At 41.4% G+C, this 18,328-nt stretch overlaps 1 protein-coding gene across 1 annotated transcript in view; it reads right to left on the bottom strand.

The window, feature by feature from the left end:
- Window positions 1–2,550: 2,550 nt before the first annotated feature.
- MCM9 (minichromosome maintenance 9 homologous recombination repair factor) overlaps window positions 2,551–18,328 on the bottom strand; it is a gene marked incomplete at both ends in the record, with an annotated part of 48,038 nt that continues 32,260 nt past the window's right edge. The window contains 6 exon segments of the mRNA XM_084261525.1: window positions 2,551–4,117; window positions 6,308–6,453; window positions 11,356–11,438; window positions 12,900–13,103; window positions 14,040–14,242; window positions 16,334–16,508. Coding sequence (XP_084117651.1) covers window positions 2,551–4,117; window positions 6,308–6,453; window positions 11,356–11,438; window positions 12,900–13,103; window positions 14,040–14,242; window positions 16,334–16,508 — 2,378 coding nt within the window.

Genomic DNA, 18,328 nt, shown 5'->3' with positions numbered 1-18,328 from the left:
ATTTTAGTAGCCACACTGCTCAACTGGACTGTGTTTTAACCGTAACAACATGTGGGGGACACAGTACCTCAGTATTCTCAGCTGAGTTTTACTGCATCAGAGGAAACATTTTTCATCTATGAAAAAATACACCTGGTTTAGTTATCTTCCATTTACTCAGCCGCACAGGTTTGAGGACACCACAGGAATGTGAGTGCCCAGTTCTCACCGTTGTTGCTAACTGGTCATTCCTTTACTTCATGAGACTTCACACATTCCATTAGTAAGGACGACAGCCACCTGCATGACCTGGCATTTCAGCTTGCCTGGAACACAGCTGCTCTGCTTCACTGCATAGTTTCCCTGGCCCTCGGGCAGGTCTTTCAGTGCCACAGCTTTGAAACAAGCAGAACATAAGAAACAGAATCTTCTCGAACACAACATAAGCAGAGAGTATGCAGGAGGTTTTGAGCTTGACTTTCACCTCCATTTTGTGTCTCTGGTTTCAAGAGAGTTCTAATTTCCACTGGGCAGAGGGATGAAAGTCAACCAGTCCCCTGCCAGAAGTGTAGGAAAAAGTCCTGCACTTAGGAGAAGCTCATCACGTAGGTTTACACATTAGACAAGTCCCCAGCTACTGATCCGCAGGGAAGCGATGAGCAGAACAATGCTTCCAGACTAAGTGCATGAACTTTAATGGGGTTTTATCCTTTTGCATGGTAAAACAAGCTCATGGTGCTGGACTGTGGGGATCCAGTAGCTATGTTCTGGCTTTGCACTGGCCAGCTAGGAACACTCACCAAAGCAACCAGCTAGCAAGGAGGATTTCTGATGCTAACCGAGACCACCCCACAAGGGGTCAATGCAGCTCCAGTGGTGATGAAATATCACTCCGTTAGCTGGCCTCTGAAAATTCAAGTAGGAAGGCCAGCAGGAGAGTTAACAGTTCCAGGAATCCTGACCCTTCGATGGTTCCCATATAGACACAGCATCCTCAAGGATATTTCTGCTTTTCACGGGCAGTAGGATCCCGAGTACAGGCCACCCTCACCCTGGCATCGGTCTTTGGGAGAAGGAACAGGAAGGGGTGGCTCTGTGCTCTGGGAAGGACCTGGATAAATTCTGCTTTTTTTCACTGATGCCATTTTTCCAGGGGAGAAGCTACCACACCACCAGTCTGGGCAGTAACTTTTCTGTCAATTTGCCCAAACTCTAAAGTAACCCAAGGACTGCAATTCCTGTTCTTGTGATTTCACTGCATCAGGTGAAGTACTTGGCCTCACGCTCCCTCATTCTCTGAAATTCTGCAGTATTTTAACTCACCTGGTTTCAAGGGAGCTACTTTTAAATTTAGGCAAATCAAGAGAGATTCCAATTTCCTTTGTGCTAGCAAGCTTCTCAAAGGATTTACTGTGCTGTAAGCAACCACTCCATTCCCTTGTTTACCTTGCAGGTAATAACAAGAGTGTTCTGTGGAGAATTCAAATATAGAAGAAACATACCAGGCAACTCCCTGAAAGAAATTTAAGGCTTACCTTTTTCTGTAAACATGTAGTGCATTAGTAGATTAATTTCCCATTAGGCAAATGAATGACACAGGATGCAGCATGCGACTGAAGATGAACCGCGTTTCAGATGCAGTACAAATCTCATCACAATTAAAACAGTCAAGAAAACATTATCTGAGTCAGAACCAAGCTCTGCTAGGGTGGCTCCTCACCATGCTGCCAGGTTTGAAGTGTAGTTTATGTGCCAGGGCTTAATGCCTGCATTGAAGTTACCCTGGTTACTGAAGGATTCCCATTCGATCACCTGGAATTTGTTCTGGCTGTGGTGAAGAACGGCATGTTTATCACAAGGGTTGGGTTTTGAGAAAAGGACCCAGAATACAGACACAGGTACCTCAATCGGTGTATTTAAAATTGAAATGAAAAAAAAAAAACCCAACAACAGAAACAAAAGGCTCTCGATCTGTGTCTTCAACAACAGTGTGACGAGAAGCACGGTAACCCGAGATGCAGCAAAATTGTCATGATACTGATAATACAGAAATACTCCCCACACAGCATGATGCAAATGGCAGCATTGCTGAACAGGCTGGGACAAATGGCATACACAGATGAAAAAAACAGAATGATATAGCTTTTGTGTCATCATTTTTCTAAAGTGGCATGGGTATGTGGAAAGACCATCTGAATCAAGTGCAGTTCTAACCATTATGTGAAATAAAGGATGGTAGTCAACTCAACCTGCTGTTCTGGAAGGTTCACTGTGCTCTGGATACATGAACATAAGCAATACCAATCTCCAGGTTACATTAGGTCAATCAAAACAGCCGACTCACATAAGTAGCCTGGGAAGAGTTTAGAAAAGTAAGAGCCTCATCAGGCCTGTAGTATCTGCAGTCCTTAGCTGATGTAAAGCACACGGCCCTTTAAGAAAGTTTGCTCATTGGTATCAACAGAGGTCTGGGCTGGTTGTTTTTAAAGGCTTTGCAAGCAATGGACACAACTGATAGAAGGATGGAGATTCAGAAGAACTGCATGTTAAGGAACATGGAGGATACACACGCTATGTGTTCGGATTTTTCCTAACCTCTTCATCCCAATCAAAGTCTAAGGTAGCATCATCCAGCTCTGCTATCGAGAACAGAGATTTCTGTGTGACCACACTGGCTTTACTGGTGCTTCCCAATGCAAAACTCTTCCTTCTGCCAGGATTGCTCACGTGCACCCTCAGCAATGGGCTGTGGCTCTGCCTGTTAGGGTCAGTCTCAGTGGTAGGTGAGGTTTCTGATTTTGACTTGGGATGTGGGGCAAAAGAGAATGATGACAGCTTGGCTAACGTGCTGGAGCGTACCTTCCCTGTGCTTGGGCTACCAAGCTTCCCCTCTCCCTCTCTTTTCTTTTCAGTGGATGGAGAAGACACAGCCTCAGAACTGACATCAGAGCATATTGTTGCACTTGCCCTGATCCTTTTCCCTAAGGCCTGACTCTCTTGCTCTTCTCTCACTTTATTATCAATTGGTTGTTTTTTCAAACTACTTTTTTCTAAGCGACTCAATGTCATCTTGGATTTCTCAGGGGGGCAGCGCTCTTCTGGCAGCTGCTCTCCTTGGAGCTGCTCTCCAGGCTTAAAAGTAGTTTCACTCCGAAAAAGAGAACATTCTTCATTTTTCTTCTCTAAAGAATTATCAAGTTTTGTCCTCGGTCTGAAAGAAAATTTAGCTAATTTAGCTGCTGGAGGACTTTCACTGTCAAGGATTTCTGGCTTATGGGAACTCACTACCTCTGTTTCTTTCAATACTTTACTTTTACTTCTTTTTCTCAAGGAAACTGTTGGAGTTTTTGCTGCTACAGATACGCTGCTCTTTTCCTCCCCTAGTACCGAATCTGCATCACTTGAAAGGTCTGGCAAGTCAGACACAGGTAATCCTGAGGGAATGGCCTCTGCCTCAGGGTCCTGTGTACTGGTAAAGAATCCATGGGATTTCTCTCTGTGCAGTTTCCACCAGCTTTTCGAAACGTGCTGTGTAATAACTGAATCCTGCACACTGGTGCCTGGTGATGCTGTGTCCTGAGTGTCTGCTCCTGAAGGAACACAGCCGTGTCCTTCAGCCCTCCCACTTATCCTGGAAACTTTGTCTGGCTCCACAGGAGCATGTAGAGTCACAGCTGCCAGTGACTCTCTCATTCCATTCCCCTCCCTTGGTGCAGACACGCTTCTTTCTTCAGAACAGGATGTTTTACACCGGAGTTTCGAAGCCAAGTTATTTGGACATATCTTGGGCACTGGAGACTTTTTCTGAAGAGTTTCTTCAGCATCAGTGTTGCTGTCTTCCAGGCTGTCAAACCAGGCCAGGCTTCCATCACCACCTCTCTTACTATGTTTAATCAAGTGGTTTGTATTTTTGTCATTACCCTGTGCCGGGTTGCATAAAGGTTCCAGCTGTGTGTCCCCTCCACAGCTGCCTTCGAGCAAAGGTGGCTGTGACCTGGAGTTATTATCTTGTTGACTGGAAGGTTCTGACTGAAACATCTGCTTTGACTGCCCAAATGTATCCTTGTTCAAACACCTTGTAGTAGCACCAAAACTCGTCTCTTCAGGCTGCAGCTGGTGTGAATTTTCCTTCTGTAATCTGTGGAATGAAAAAAATATAAACAAAAGTAATTTTATTTCTTTATTGCATTAGTGATGCTTAATATGTATGAATGATGAAAAGCTACGTATAATGCAGGTCACCAAAGGGACCTCACACACAGCTCTGAAAGTTGCTGGTGTAGCCTGTGATCTTCCAGCACCTTCTACACCAAGTGGCAGAATTTAGTGTCCCCAGTAGAAGATGGGCAGGTGGACAGAGAAAGCAATCACTTAACTTCCTGAGGAAACAACAACACACACCCCCCTCTCCTCAAAACCCTAGCCCAAACAAACACATCTGCACCACCTACTGCCACTGGTAGAGCCTCTTAAGGATTGCATATTCTGTAAGAGTATCTTCTACAACAGCAGCCTCACTAGATTTTATCCTGACCAAGGCAAAGCCTCAAACAAGTTATCAGAATGGAAAATCTTTCTATTACTTTGCATAGTGGTTGCTGGCGTTTTTCTCTCACCATCACTGAGGACTCAACATGCCAAAAACTCCAAATGACAGAGTGGCCAGATCACCTATAAAACTTAATTGTCCATGGCTGTTAATATTCTCAGCGCCCTCCAAAACAAGAGAGGTGCTGGAATGAGTGTTCCCTCCCATCTCTGATACTCTGTCTATTGTGCCTAAACACATGGTTTCCATGGGAGAGAGCGTTCTATGTTTTGCTAAAGCGATTCTAACCGTGAGTGAGGAACAGCCACATGCCAGCCCAAAAGTGACCGCAGTAGTGCAGGTGAAATGAATCCTATGCATTAGATGCATATGAGAGAGAAAACACTACCTTGACATGTATCTTTTCAAATCATTATTACCCATATTTACCAAGATGCTTATTCTTAAAATTGTGATGGGAAGTGGCAGAAACGATGTGACTCATCACGAAAGGCTGAGCCACACATTTCTTACTGAAACACAGTTTAGGGGGAATGTGTGGGACAAGTCGCCTAATACAGAATAGGTTGTTTTAAAGAGGACAGACATTCTTTTAGTATTCTCTAAGCTGCTTAAGAGTGGGGAAGGAAGAAATCAGCTTACTTTGCAGTGCAGGGGATTCAGTGGGATATTGGGAAAACCTGTATGAGCATTAGGATGGAGCATTAGGATGCAGCAATAATGGAACAGACTACCCAATGGCAACGGAAAGTCCTCTTCATTAAAAGGCCTTTGGAGCAGATAACACAAGCCCCTACCAGGAAGGTCAAACACAGACCTGATGCTGTCATCATATCTGATCTCTCACCCCACCCTACATTTTTATGATCCCTTATGAACACCATTCTTTTAAGAGTAGCTTTTGTCTGTCTATTTGAGACACCCCACTTGCATTTGCTCTTACTGCTTCTGTGGTTATTTAAGCTGTCCTTACTATGAGTTACAAAGTAAGTCTGAAAAATCTGTGAAGGAAAAAGTGCATTTTTCCAGCTGTTCTTATTCCATTGGCTTCAGTAACATTAGTCTTTTATCTTCCCTTAACAGTAAGAAAGTATGAATTTCTTTAGAGGGTAATCTTATTTCAGGAAACAAATGTTATTTTTTTGTACTTTATTTCATTCCAATCCTAGTCCTCTCAGCTTCAGTATGTTAAAAGTTTTCTATTAATAACAGCAGATAGACTTTCCAAAGATTATTTCTGCACTGAGTAAAAAAAAACTAGAGGGGACAGTGAAGATTCCAGTGTGTAAAAAAGAAAAATCACCTGAAAGAACAGAACTTGGATTCAACTTTATATTTTCCGTTAACAGACAGAGAAGGATCCTGACAAACCCAACACAAAAGAAGGCTTAAAAAATATGAAGCAGATCTGCTGTATTTTTACCAAGCAAGTAACAAAAGGCTATATAAAATTATTTGCTCAGCTACAGAATCTGGCATTTTGACCCTAAGAAGCTCCACTGAAACTTATCTGAGCATAGAATTGAGATACAAGTTGGGAATGGATTAAAATGTTCTTAAATTTTTTGTAAATTCCAAAACCCATAGAGAGAAATGATCTTGTGATGATCTCAGAGCACTACTTTAAAACAATCTCCCTGCTTACCTATATCCTCTAAAGATCAAGTCCCTTTCCAAGGCCAGATTCTATTTTTAGCCATTCTCCAGATATTATCGTCAAACAATTCATTTTTTTTTTTGTTTGCTATGGAATTATTTTGTCACTCTGCATATTATAACCTGTCAAGCCTTTGCAGCTCTCTGTGCAGAAGATCTTGCAGCTCCAGTCGCTCCAAGATGAGTTCACACTGTGTTCGGTACTGCGCCATCGGATCGTCAGGAAACGAGGTGTGCAAGGCGTTGATGCCTCCCAGAAGCGCACCCCCCTGTGGCACCAGGGAGACAAAACAGGAAGATATCTTTACTGTTCAGCAGCAAATTTAAACAGCAGAGACCATTTCATGAAAAAAAAAATGTCCCTTTGGTATTTTAAAACTTAAGGTAGCAAATATTTACTGAGTAACTGTCTTCACAGAAGTAGCTGGGTCTGCTCACACAGGCAAAGTTGCTCATATACATGAAAGAGTGATGTGATCCAGCCTGGAGTTTACTTGTACTCTTTTCTCTGCACACACACAAAAAAATGGAAGGTCCACTTCAGGCTTGAGTACATCATGACTAAAAATGGACATTAGGATTGAAGAAGTTTTCCAGACACCTTGTAAAAATTCTGCTCGTGTGAGTAACTTTTATGACTGGAAAAGTTCTGATTGCTACAAGTTTTCATTAGCTTTGCATAATTATTTACATGGAAAGACCTGGTTATTAAGGCTTGTCACACAGGCTAAACTGACCAGCAAACATCTTTCTGAATAGCTGTTTCAGAGTAACTATTCCCACATAATTCCAGAGAGCGAGTGACTTTGATCTGGGATGATTGTGCTGTGGGTTTTATTTGGAACACAGCATCTGCACAAAGTGATTTGTTCCACAACAAATAATCGAGAATAGCTCTGTAGTTAATTGCTCTTTGGAAAAAACCCAAACACACCACAAGCCCTCTATTTTGCCACAGATAGCATTTACCGCTCCTTTCTAATCTATAGAGCTCAATACAACTAACGAGCAAAATGTGTATCAAGTGCCACGACTGTGATAGCAAAAGTCAGCATCGTCTCTAGAACCAGAACATGCCACATGTGGCATCCCACGGACCACACGTTTCCCTTTGTGGCAATTTCTGGTTCTTCCATTTTGAAATTTTAAAATCATGTTTTAAAAAAATTGTCATTGAAAAAAATATCACTCTGGAGACTAATTACAGGCCTTTAAAACTATGTAGTGTTGAAACTAAGGCTGTCCATGCAACCATTAATGAATGTCACTGAAGTTACCACTTTCTTTTTTGGCCGATCATTTCAGGAACGTGATAGATCTGTTCCACGTAGAAACATTACTCTGCAGGCATGAAAAAGGTTGTTGCAGAACCTCTCTGGTGTATTTGCTGCAGAATCTCTCTGGTGTATTTGTTTCCAGGACCGGAAGGTTCATGGTTAATAAGGCAGGGACTACAGAAAGGAAAGCTGGGTGTCTTGGTTAGGACAACTGATAGCAGCCAAGGAGAACCAGATTCTGACATAAAGTTCCAGTTCTCATGGTTCAGAATGAGCCAATGAAGCAAAAGTTTTGAAAGGCAATAAATCTGTAGGCGGGATTCTGAGGTGGTGTGCACGGAGAAGGAAACTGCAGTCAACAGGAAATGTACTCAAAGTGGTACTACTCTGAAGCTGGGCCCAAACCATCTCTCACAGGGAATGCTCCAGTGGACAATTTCATCTGCATTATGCCTTATGCAGCTCCAGATGATAAAAAAAGGAATAGTGCCAACCCATCACTTCATAAGGTAAGTGAACTGATCCTTCTGAAACACTCAAACACACCGGAAATTAATTCAACAGAAAAACACATGAAGAAATTGAGAATTCTACCTCTAGAAGAGCAGGTAATAAACAAGACATTGACTGAAACAGTGACAAAGGGTAGCTGCTTTTGGCTTCAGTACTGTCAACCTGGGGCCTAAGGATCCAATAGAAAAAAAAAGAGGAATGCATGATCATGTGTCCTGAGCTGTATGCCCAGGGGGTACAATGTCTTGCTCTCACTGACTTTTCAGGCTTTACTTGGCCATCACAATGAGCTGCTTTTAAATGGGGTGGGTGTGGGTGTGTGTGTGTGTGTGTGTGTGTGAAATTCTACTGGATAGGACTGAATTTAAGATTGGCCCATAGAGGTGGTGGATGCCCCATCCCTGGAGGTGTTCAAGAACAAGTTGGATGGGGCCCTTGGCGACCTTGTGTAGATCCAGGCCTGGAGGTTGGTGGTCCTGCCTGTGGCAGGGGGTTGGAGCTCTGTGATCCTTGGGGTCCCTTCCAACCCATGCCACTCTATGATAACTATCTGTTGAGTTTCATTCCTGTGCTGGTGCTTATGTCTCTGAGACATCTGGCCCTGTGAGACTCTGAGAGAACATTCTGAGGAGAGGAAGGTAGCCAAGGTAGAGGATCTAGAATACAGAAAGAGAAAAGAAAGTATTACAGGGAAAGCTAGTAGAAAGGAAGGGTGCAAAAGTGCCTAAGGATGGAAAGACAATGTAAAAATCTAGCAATGTATCTTGAGAAGAATGGACATGTGGCCCATCCAGACTCACTACTGCCTTCACATGCAATCATTAACAAGAATAGAATGCATGAACAGAGTGTGTACCCAACAGCAATGTAATGTAGTTCATCTACTGATATAGAAAATACATATAAGCTGTGTGCATGTTTAATAAATTGAGCTCAACATTGATCACATTGGTCCGAGTTCGGTCCGTCCTTCAACTCCCGCATAAAAAGGGAGTAAAAGGAAAGGGACTAAAGCAAGGATGAAAACACAAGCAAGAGAAGGAGGGAGACAACACAGAGGAAATGAGGGAAAGAAAAGATCAAACCAGTGGGATTAGAATATGTTGGGAAGAGAAAAATAATGGTGAATTAGAGGATAACACAAAGAACCCCAATGTTGTTGATGAAAACATGAGAGTTCTCCTTGCAAAGAGGACTCACAAGAAGTATCTGAGTACAGACCTGAGAACACTGAACTGGCAAGAGTACAACTTCTTGTAGAAGGTGCGAAGGCAGTTCTGCAGACAGTTGTTTGCTGATCTGAAAGGCAGCAGCCAGTCCTTCAAGAGCGACCCTGATACTTCCCCATTTCCAACCTCATTGTACAGACTGACAATTAGACAGGAAACACAGGCTGTACCTATACAGAAAGTGACTTTTTTTCTAGAGAAGGAATCCTTTTCTGAAAAATCAACTTTTGCATGTTACTTCTGTTTTTTTTTTAATAAAACAAATGGCTTCCTCCAAAAAGAAGTGATTAATTTGTACCTTTCAGGAGAAAAGTAAAATTTGGCCTTAAATAGCACATCTTAAATTTGCAGATTACCAACAAAAATGAGCATATTTGCCTACTTGTTCATTAGAAATGAAGAGTGGAGCAACTATAATGAGCATACCAACTACTCCCAGGTAGTCTTCTGCAGTCATCATTCAGGCAAATTTCTCACCGACTCTTATTAGATAGGTGTTTGCTACGCAGACTGCAGCCCTTGAGGGCAGGGCAGTACAAACAGTTCTTTAATATTTATCCCTGCTGATGAGGGAGAGGGATACACAGATGACAGTATACATTCTTCATTATTACACACATATATTCCAATTTTTGATCTGTTATGAAAAAAACCCTGAGTGTCTCAGATTTCTTATATTCTAAACTATATTGCTTCAAAACCAGTGTCCCATCAAATTTCCATCTAGTTAATTACAGGTTTAATTACAGTCAATGAACACTTATGTGCTATCTTCTGCCGTTTCAACTGGATATATTAGTAGAGCTTCTTATTTTAACTTAGTTGCTGTGCTGTCATTGAAAAGCTGAGCTCTTCAAAACAGTGCATGGTGAATCGCAGCAGGCAGAGAAATAATCTTTTGCTGCTTAATAAGGTCAGGCTCTGTAGTAGTTTTGAGACAAACTCCATTTGGAACACTGTGCAGTAGATTATCCATGGCACAAACAACTGCAATTAGTCTCTCAACCCTCATTGAAAGAGCAAGGGAGATCAGAAGTGCCTACCTGCTGTATGCGACTCTGTGCATCTATCCTGAAGAGCTTTGTCTCTGAAAAAGGAGCATATCTACCCCTGCAAAAGTCTTAAGGTCCACTGAGCTAATGGGCACTGTATAAAGTTGTTTTAATTTCAATGTGTTTGTATCAACCTACACAGAAACACAGGAAATGCCATTTTGGATCAGACCAATCATCTGTGCAGCAGAGTGTACCTTCTCTGACAGAGCCAAACTCAAGTATTTCAGATGTGCTAAAAACCCCAGTGCATAAAATTCTGGATAATCAGCTTATGGTATTTTTTTTTCTACTTCAAAGCATGAAAATTTATTTCCCTTAAAAATATTCTATCTGGAGTAGTAGTGTCTATATTATTTTCCATATATCCATTTTTTTTTAAAAAGCCTCTGTTAGATTTACATTCCTTTTATTAATTCCAAATGAGTTGCTTTTTCTTTATGTTCAATAAAGAACATAAAGAAAAATATATTATATGCTAATAACGTTACAGTAAACTAAAATCTAGCCTTCCACATTTTTCCAACCTTTTTACATAGAAACATTACACAAATCCACGTGACAACTGGAATGCACGATTTTCAGCGTAGGCCAATGGAAGTTCTGAGTTGTAGCATCCCTACCAATACCTTCTGAAATGATAAAATGGCAAAATAAAGTGTGGGTCTTGGCAACTGTTCGGAACTTGCTCCAAAAAAAAAGATTTGGTTCTCTCATACCTAGTTAATAAGTAACAAGGTGATACTGTAGAAGAATACCTCACCAGAGGCTATGAAACACAGCAATAGAAGTACAATTACTGGCTCAAAAAGGCCTTAAAATGTAGATTAACAGAGTCAATAGTATGGCAAAACTGCAGTCTGTAAAATATATGTGGCAGGCCTTTATCACCAGCCCAGATTTTTCAGTATAATCTCTGCTTAACGATTTGAATAATCAAGATGGACTAAAAATGACTTGCCGAGGTTTCCGATGACCTACTTTGAGTGTACAAAACCCTCTCCAAAGAGACAAGAAGAGCTGGCACATGCATCTACATGATAAACTGAGTCCTTTAAGTGTAGAATTGCAGCCAGAGCAATGCCTGCAAGACACCTTACCTGCATGGAAGATTCCATCACTGATACCACAGTTACAGCATCTTCCAGAGTCACGGTGTCCCTAAACATCAACCGGGCATGAGCTATCAAAAACAAATGGCCATGGGAAGCAAGTGTTACCAAAGTCAAAAAGCAATTTTTTTGTACTACAAGGAACAGGATATTTCTTCAAATTTCTTCAGCTCTTCAATCACTTGTGTATGGGCCTAGCTTGAATATGAATATAATCCTTTTGATTTTAGTGTCAGTTTCAACAGGAGTTGGTTTTACTAGTAAAGAATGTAATGTGACTTCTGGATTACAGTTACAGTGACAGATCAAATAAAGATGCTTGAAATGCTAAAGTTAAAAAATGTAAAGTCCTGGATATCACAACAAAGTGTGTGACACAAAATATCCCTAAATATGTGAAAATCAAATTTTCATCACAGGTCAGAAAAGGTTTGATTTTCTCTAACTGTTTTGTGAAACAATTTAGTTTTTTAAAATGCTTTTCTCTATAAGAGTTTTGCTTTATTTTTTTTGTCTTTCTTAAGTTAGAAAAAACAAAACTAATTTTTGTAAATGGATACAATACAAATAATTTACCCCATGAAGCTCTCCTCTTAATTGGCTGTGGAAATACACACAGTTCTTACTCAGCAAGAGAAAGGCAGTTCAATTAATACCGTTTATATAATACTTTGAAAGAACAAAATGCTACATGTAAATGCTTAAGAATGGAAGAAACACTGAATGTGAAATTAGAGTGTGAATCCCTGAAAGTTAGGAAAGTCTTTTGTTTCAGTAATTCCACAGACCCCTCATACCCCCCTGCCCTCCCAAAACAGAGAAAAAACTAGAAACATCTGATGCAGGAAGCACTATTTTGCTGACTGTCCTATAAAAGCCTAAAGACCAGTTAAGATTGTTACACAAAAATATAGTACATTCTTTAATTAAATTCATCCTGAAAATATTTGATATGCCATTTTATAAAATAAGACAGGGACCTACTGCTTCCTTTGGTTTGGTTCTTATAAATGAAATACTTTGAACTCAGAGTTGGAAATGTTGAAGTTCTATTGCAAAATACACACGTGATTACTGACATCTAAGGAAACAGAAATATGTTGGGTTTTTATGTCAAATTAATTTTAGGATAGAAGCAAATACTTGACATCTTTCTTCAGGCTGAGTAGGATGGCGACCCAGAACTTGAATGAAGTAAAACAAATCCCAAGATTGCTTTTCATGAAGTCATGTAAATTCTGAGCATTTTCTCCTGAATGCGATTGCTTCTAGTGGTTTTAGGTTTTATTATGAGTGTGAGAATGGCAAAATTAAAACTGATTCTGATAATTACACACAACACCCTTTCCCTCATTCAGAACCTCCAACTCCCAAGTCTTTTCAGATCAGAAAGATAAAACAATACAACAGTCACATATCGCTACCTCTATGGAAAAGCTGCTACTCTGCTTACTGGCTATAATATAGTTCCTGATCTATTAATTTTATAAAGGTTAATTGTTAGCCTAAAACCCAAACTGCCCCAGCCTCACCTTCTGCAAGGCGTATCAAACTCTCCAACAAGCGAATGGTAGTTCGGGCAGCATTTCTGCAGTCACTCTGGCGCTGCATTTGGTAGTAACGCACCAGGATCAGGTTGCTGTCATCAGACAATTTTGGCTGTATACTTTTTATAAGGGAGAAGTAGGTTTTCATCTTTTCCATGCTCCAGAGCTTTTCTGATTTGCTTGGGCAACCTGTGGAACAACTGCCTAGTCAGTAATTCTGTAACAAGAGACATCAAGCTTTTTCCTAGGGATTCCCACTAAATAGGCAGGTGGCTAAAAAAGACACAGTACTGTATTTTTGGGGCAGTATGCACTGTCTGTACACCAGCCCTCAAGGACTTAGTCAAATTCCAGTGTGGAATTTGAACACAGCATCGAATCCCTCCCCTATCAAATTCCACAGTAAAGCCTCCAGTAATTCAACAGCCCTGCTGTCAGACTCGCTGCCCAGCAGATGGTACCGTCAGTGTAAAGTGCTTTGGCATTCCTTAAGAATGCAAAATGGTACATCAATGTATGTACTGCCTCTGGCCCTTTTACCTACTTTAGAGGAGCCAAAAGCTACCTGCCATATTCTGAACATTTTTTGCAGGGAAACATTTTGGGAAGAGAAGGAAGCTAGCTTAAGAAGTTTCCTCTAACCACTTCTTCCATAATGGATGGAGAAGGGACTGCTTAAAATCTGCTGCCTTCCCTAATTCCAGAGCACAGAGCTCCACATAGGGAACACCCAGCTCAGGTTTGTTCTGTCTGAATTAAGTTTCCCATTAACAGCATGTGCCATTGCATGGTGTGTAGGATCTGCACATCAAGCAATGCAAAGGTGCAAAATGGAAACTATCTGCTTCCCGAGTGGTCTGAGCTGAAATCTCTTGTAAATGAACATTGAGCAAATGTATGGTGTTTTCTGCTTGGCCCTATTAATTAATTAGTGATCTCCATCTTATTCCTATTTGAAAAATAACTGCTCCACAGGATACTACTGTGGCAAAAAAGTGCTGATTAATATGAAAGACTCAAGAATAACAAACTAAACTGAAAGGTGGAGAAAGGAAACTACAATACAAACAACAAAAAAACCCCCACTTGTGATTTAAAAATTTAATTTGAAAAGACTACTCTTACCTTTATTTTGCAAGATGAAGGATGAAATGATGCGGTCCCATTCCTCGTTCCTTGTATCTAACAACACTAGGACCAGGTCAAATCTGCTCAACAGGGGACTGCCAAGAGCTATGTTGACAGACAGAGACTCATTAGGGTCATAATGGCCTTTTGGGTTTGTTGCAGCCAGGATAGTTGTCCTTGTATTAAGTTTGCACACCAAGCTAGAGAAAAATGGGTAGAGGAATTCAGGTGGGTAGAGGAAATTATTCCAAAGTGTTAAAACTTACTGTGTTTTTACATTATAAATGGTACACCTGACCTTCAAAGACCTTGAGAGCTAAACAATACACATAAATTGTGTTATGGATTATGTATACAGCTTTTCTCAGTCAGAGAACCACAACCAGACAGAAAGGCAGCGGTCAGTAACTAAGCAATATTGACCTAGCTGTATACAATCTTTATATACAGCTGTATATCCTGACCGTGAAAGGTGAAAACTAACCTAACTGTTCAGAAATAGGTATTACTTCACTGAGAAGCAGAGAAACACTTTTTCTTTTTTTTTTTTTTATGATGGAAAGTAACATTTCAGCTCATTTAACATTTTAAGAATGCAAAATAAATTTACTTCTTTTTCTGTGTGTAAACATGCAAACCCAACCAAACAATGATGGCAGCCACATTAACTGTTCCTCCAGGGAAACAGCTATTTTCCTCTCTTAAGCCATGCTATCCTGGCATGTGCTTTTACATGTGGGGAGAGATTATTTTTATTTTAGTAGTCCAAACATGATCTCTTCAGTTAAGGCAACAGCCTAAGTATTTTAACTTCAGTTTGTCACCGAGTTATTTCTAGTCAGCTCCTGAGCAACTGCTGCTTCACGACCCAAGTTCTTCTGTAACTGAGAGGAAGGACCACAGATCTTCTATTCACTTATACACAGAAGGGGAAAAAAACCCCCTGTATCTCCCATGCACCAAAATAGGTCCTTAAATTAACAAACTGCTTAACCTAAGTTACTGTTCAAAAAATCCTCATTAGGTGTAGCCTAATGAGGCCTCAGAAGTGAGCAACTCGAGCTCTACGTGCAAGTTAGCAGACTGTGTTTTGAGGTCTACAAACCCCAAGCAACCGCAACAAGGAACAGGGATAAAATATGTTGCTTATCTTACTAAGTAGATAGGACCACATTGACATCAAATATTTGGCCCCAACTGCGTTACTGGCAAAGGCTGGTATTCTCCCAGGTGAGAGCAGCATTACTTGTCTGCTGTGTCCCTAGCCCATTTATGAGAATTGCATCAGAATTGAGCTGTGAAAAAAAAAACCTACAACTTCAGAGGTGTTTTTATGATGAATGGGCAAATTCAGGCAAATTCATGGTTGTTCCCAGCATATAGCATCGTATGGCTAAAATCCTTGACATGACACAGGGAAAGAAAGATGCATTACATCTGTCTTATGGGCAACAGCAAATGCTCAGCAAAATCCTGAAGAAAGAGGCAGAAAGGAGCTGAGTTATGAAGCACCTGAGGGAGTTACAGGTGCACAGAAACAAAGACACCGAAGACAGCTTCAGTGGAGATGCTCAGAATAAAGGATGGACACGATCAGGGCCGAGCTGAAGGTGACAAGGAGGGATGTGGAAAGGGTGATGCCTTCTGAGCAGCAGAGATTTCAGCAATACCAGCCAGAAACCGATTCGGGCCTGGACAAGAACTGCTTATGACTCAGAGAATGTGATTTAAGATCAAAGATGAAAGTGGCAGTGGGGAAACAGCAGATTTGAACAGGCACTACTTTGAAAAAGAAAGTGAGGAACTGAAAGTAAGCAAGAGTTTATATTTATGCCATGCCCAACGTATAAAATTCGGCATCCTGGAAATCTCTTTTCTTTTGTTGTCATGTAACATCACTGGATTGGAGCAATTAAGTCCCACTGAGTTAAAAAAAGAAAAATTCACAAAGTTCCTAATTTTACCTGTGATTGTTATGACCACTTGCAGCAAAGGACAAGAAAAAGAACACCAAGTCTTCTTAGGAAAGTGCCCTGACCTACAGTGGAGGATTGAAAACTCCACAGGGAAGAGGGCATGTATTTATTCTGATTGCCTGCAACCTCTGGTCCAGTGTGATGTGTTTGAAACGTTGACTTGTCTAGTTTAAGAATAGTGCTGAGAACAAAACCATTCAATACAACAAAACACCCCAGATACATTTAATCAGCATGACAAACCTTCCTGCAACTTCTAAGTACAAGAGAAAACACCTTATGTTGTTCTACCACAAATGTAGAGGTGCCACTTACCCTGCCTTTGCGACACTGATGGTTTGCTGCTCCATTGCTTCATGGATGCTGGTTCGGTCGTGTTCTTTGATACTATTGAACTCATCAATGCAACAAAGGCCTCCATCTGCAAGCACCAGTGCTCCAGCTTCCAAGTTCCACTCCCCAAAGTCCTTCACAGCAGTCACCGTCAAACCTGAAGATTCAATTACCTCTGTTAGTCTTTTCCTTAAAACACAGGAGTACACTTGAGTGAAAGGAAAGGACCTGGCACAGTGGCTTGTGACACGGACAGCTGGCAAAAGAGCAGGTAAGCTCCACCACATACCTCTGCCATGTAACTTGCTTTACTGGTAAGAAACCCCTCTAGCATTTGGCAGGCTAGACTGGATGTATGGAGCAGATTCTTTTATGCTTCCCATGTTCGATAGTGACTTGCTTTAGGACTTTGTTAACTGAAGAAAAGAGATCAGGGTAAAAGGACTAAATCTGCCAGATTGAGTTGAAAATTACAGCAAATGCAAAGATCACAAAATTATGGAATAGACCCATTCAGCTCTTTATCCCCATCAACCACTAAACCAGACGAGTATTTCAGAGCTGCAAAACAAAGTCTGGAAAAAAATACTATTTCAAGTGTCTTTTAACTCCTGGCCCCAGGAAATGGAGACAAATTCTCACTTCAAGCTAGGGCAATTACATTTCTTTATGAGATTTTGGGGTTCTCTAAGCATTAAGCAAAAAAGTTAATATCCAGAGGTGTCCACAGATGAAACAGGGGAAAAAAAAAGTTCCCATCAGGGATTAGTAAATCTACATATGATACAACACTAGGAGCATGGCAGGTCAGAAATTCTGCACAACTGTGGAAACAGCCACTCACTATCAAGCATGTGCAGCTCCTTTCAAATCTTCTATTCCCTCCTATTTCCCAGCTTCTTCCCTATCTTTAGCTCTCTTTCACTCCAGTGTTCAGCTCAAAATATCCTACTAGATGACAAGCTGCAACCAGCCTAAAATCTCCTGCCCAAGAACCCCTCCTCCCCCTAACCTTCCCGTGGTTCTGGGAGGAGGCAATGCTGAGGCTTTCTTACCAGTGTGCAGCCCACCACAGTAGCTGTTTGTTCCCAGTCAGCAAAAAGGTATTAGAAATACACGTTTCCTGCTAATCTAATGTGTACTTTAGCTTGTGAGGAATCCCCTCCATTGTTTGTAATTTTTCCTGGGCTCTGCACTGAACAACTTGGATAGTCAATCATATACTGGGATTAAAACAACCCAAAAATAAGCTCTCGCATTGTCAGGTATGTGGAGAAAGCTATTTGAAAGTGGAGCAAGCAACAGATCAGGTAAGGATCAGACAAATGACAGTTTTTGGAAATACAAAGCAAAAGTGTCATTAAGCCTTGCATAGGTTTGGGAGATCTGTCAAAGGCTAAAGGCCTCTGTGCCTCAGCTCTCGCTCATTGCAGATCTGGCAGCACTCTGCTCCCATGAGCAGGGCTCGGCCTTTCCTCACTGGTGGTTAAATGGTTCCTATACACCTTTGTGGTATGCATATTCCACCGCATCCACGGGCTCCCTATAGACATTACTAGAGCCTGGCTGTGTATTTCTTTCCACACAGAATCTCCTCCTGTGGCAAGGGCACACAGTTCACCCCCTCCCCGATAAGCCCTGAGCACCTTCTGTTCTTCCATTCCCACACACTGGGCCCAGGTACATAAAGCGGTGCTGGCGCAGCACCTCACTCCTCCCTATCCCTTGTCTGTAGCAGCCACAAGATGGCTGCTTCTACAGGCCTCTCGCTGCCACACAAGATGGCCTCCTCTGGGCTCTGTATAGGGATACAGATTGTTTGGCAGTTACCTAGGCCTTTCTTTACAAATGTGGGAATGGAACAGCTTCTTTACAGCACAGCTGCGTAAAAGGCACACTCCAACCCCTCTACAGCCTCTCTGATGGTGGATCTGTGCAGGGAAGTGGATCCGCAGCAGAGTTCAAGCATGTGCAGAC

Source organism: Gallinula chloropus, assembly GCF_964237585.1.
Source record: "Gallinula chloropus genome assembly, chromosome: 3".
Lineage (NCBI taxonomy): Eukaryota > Metazoa > Chordata > Aves > Gruiformes > Rallidae > Gallinula > Gallinula chloropus.
Note: the sequence above shows the minus strand (reverse complement) of the source record. Positions and strands in the feature narration are given on the sequence as shown.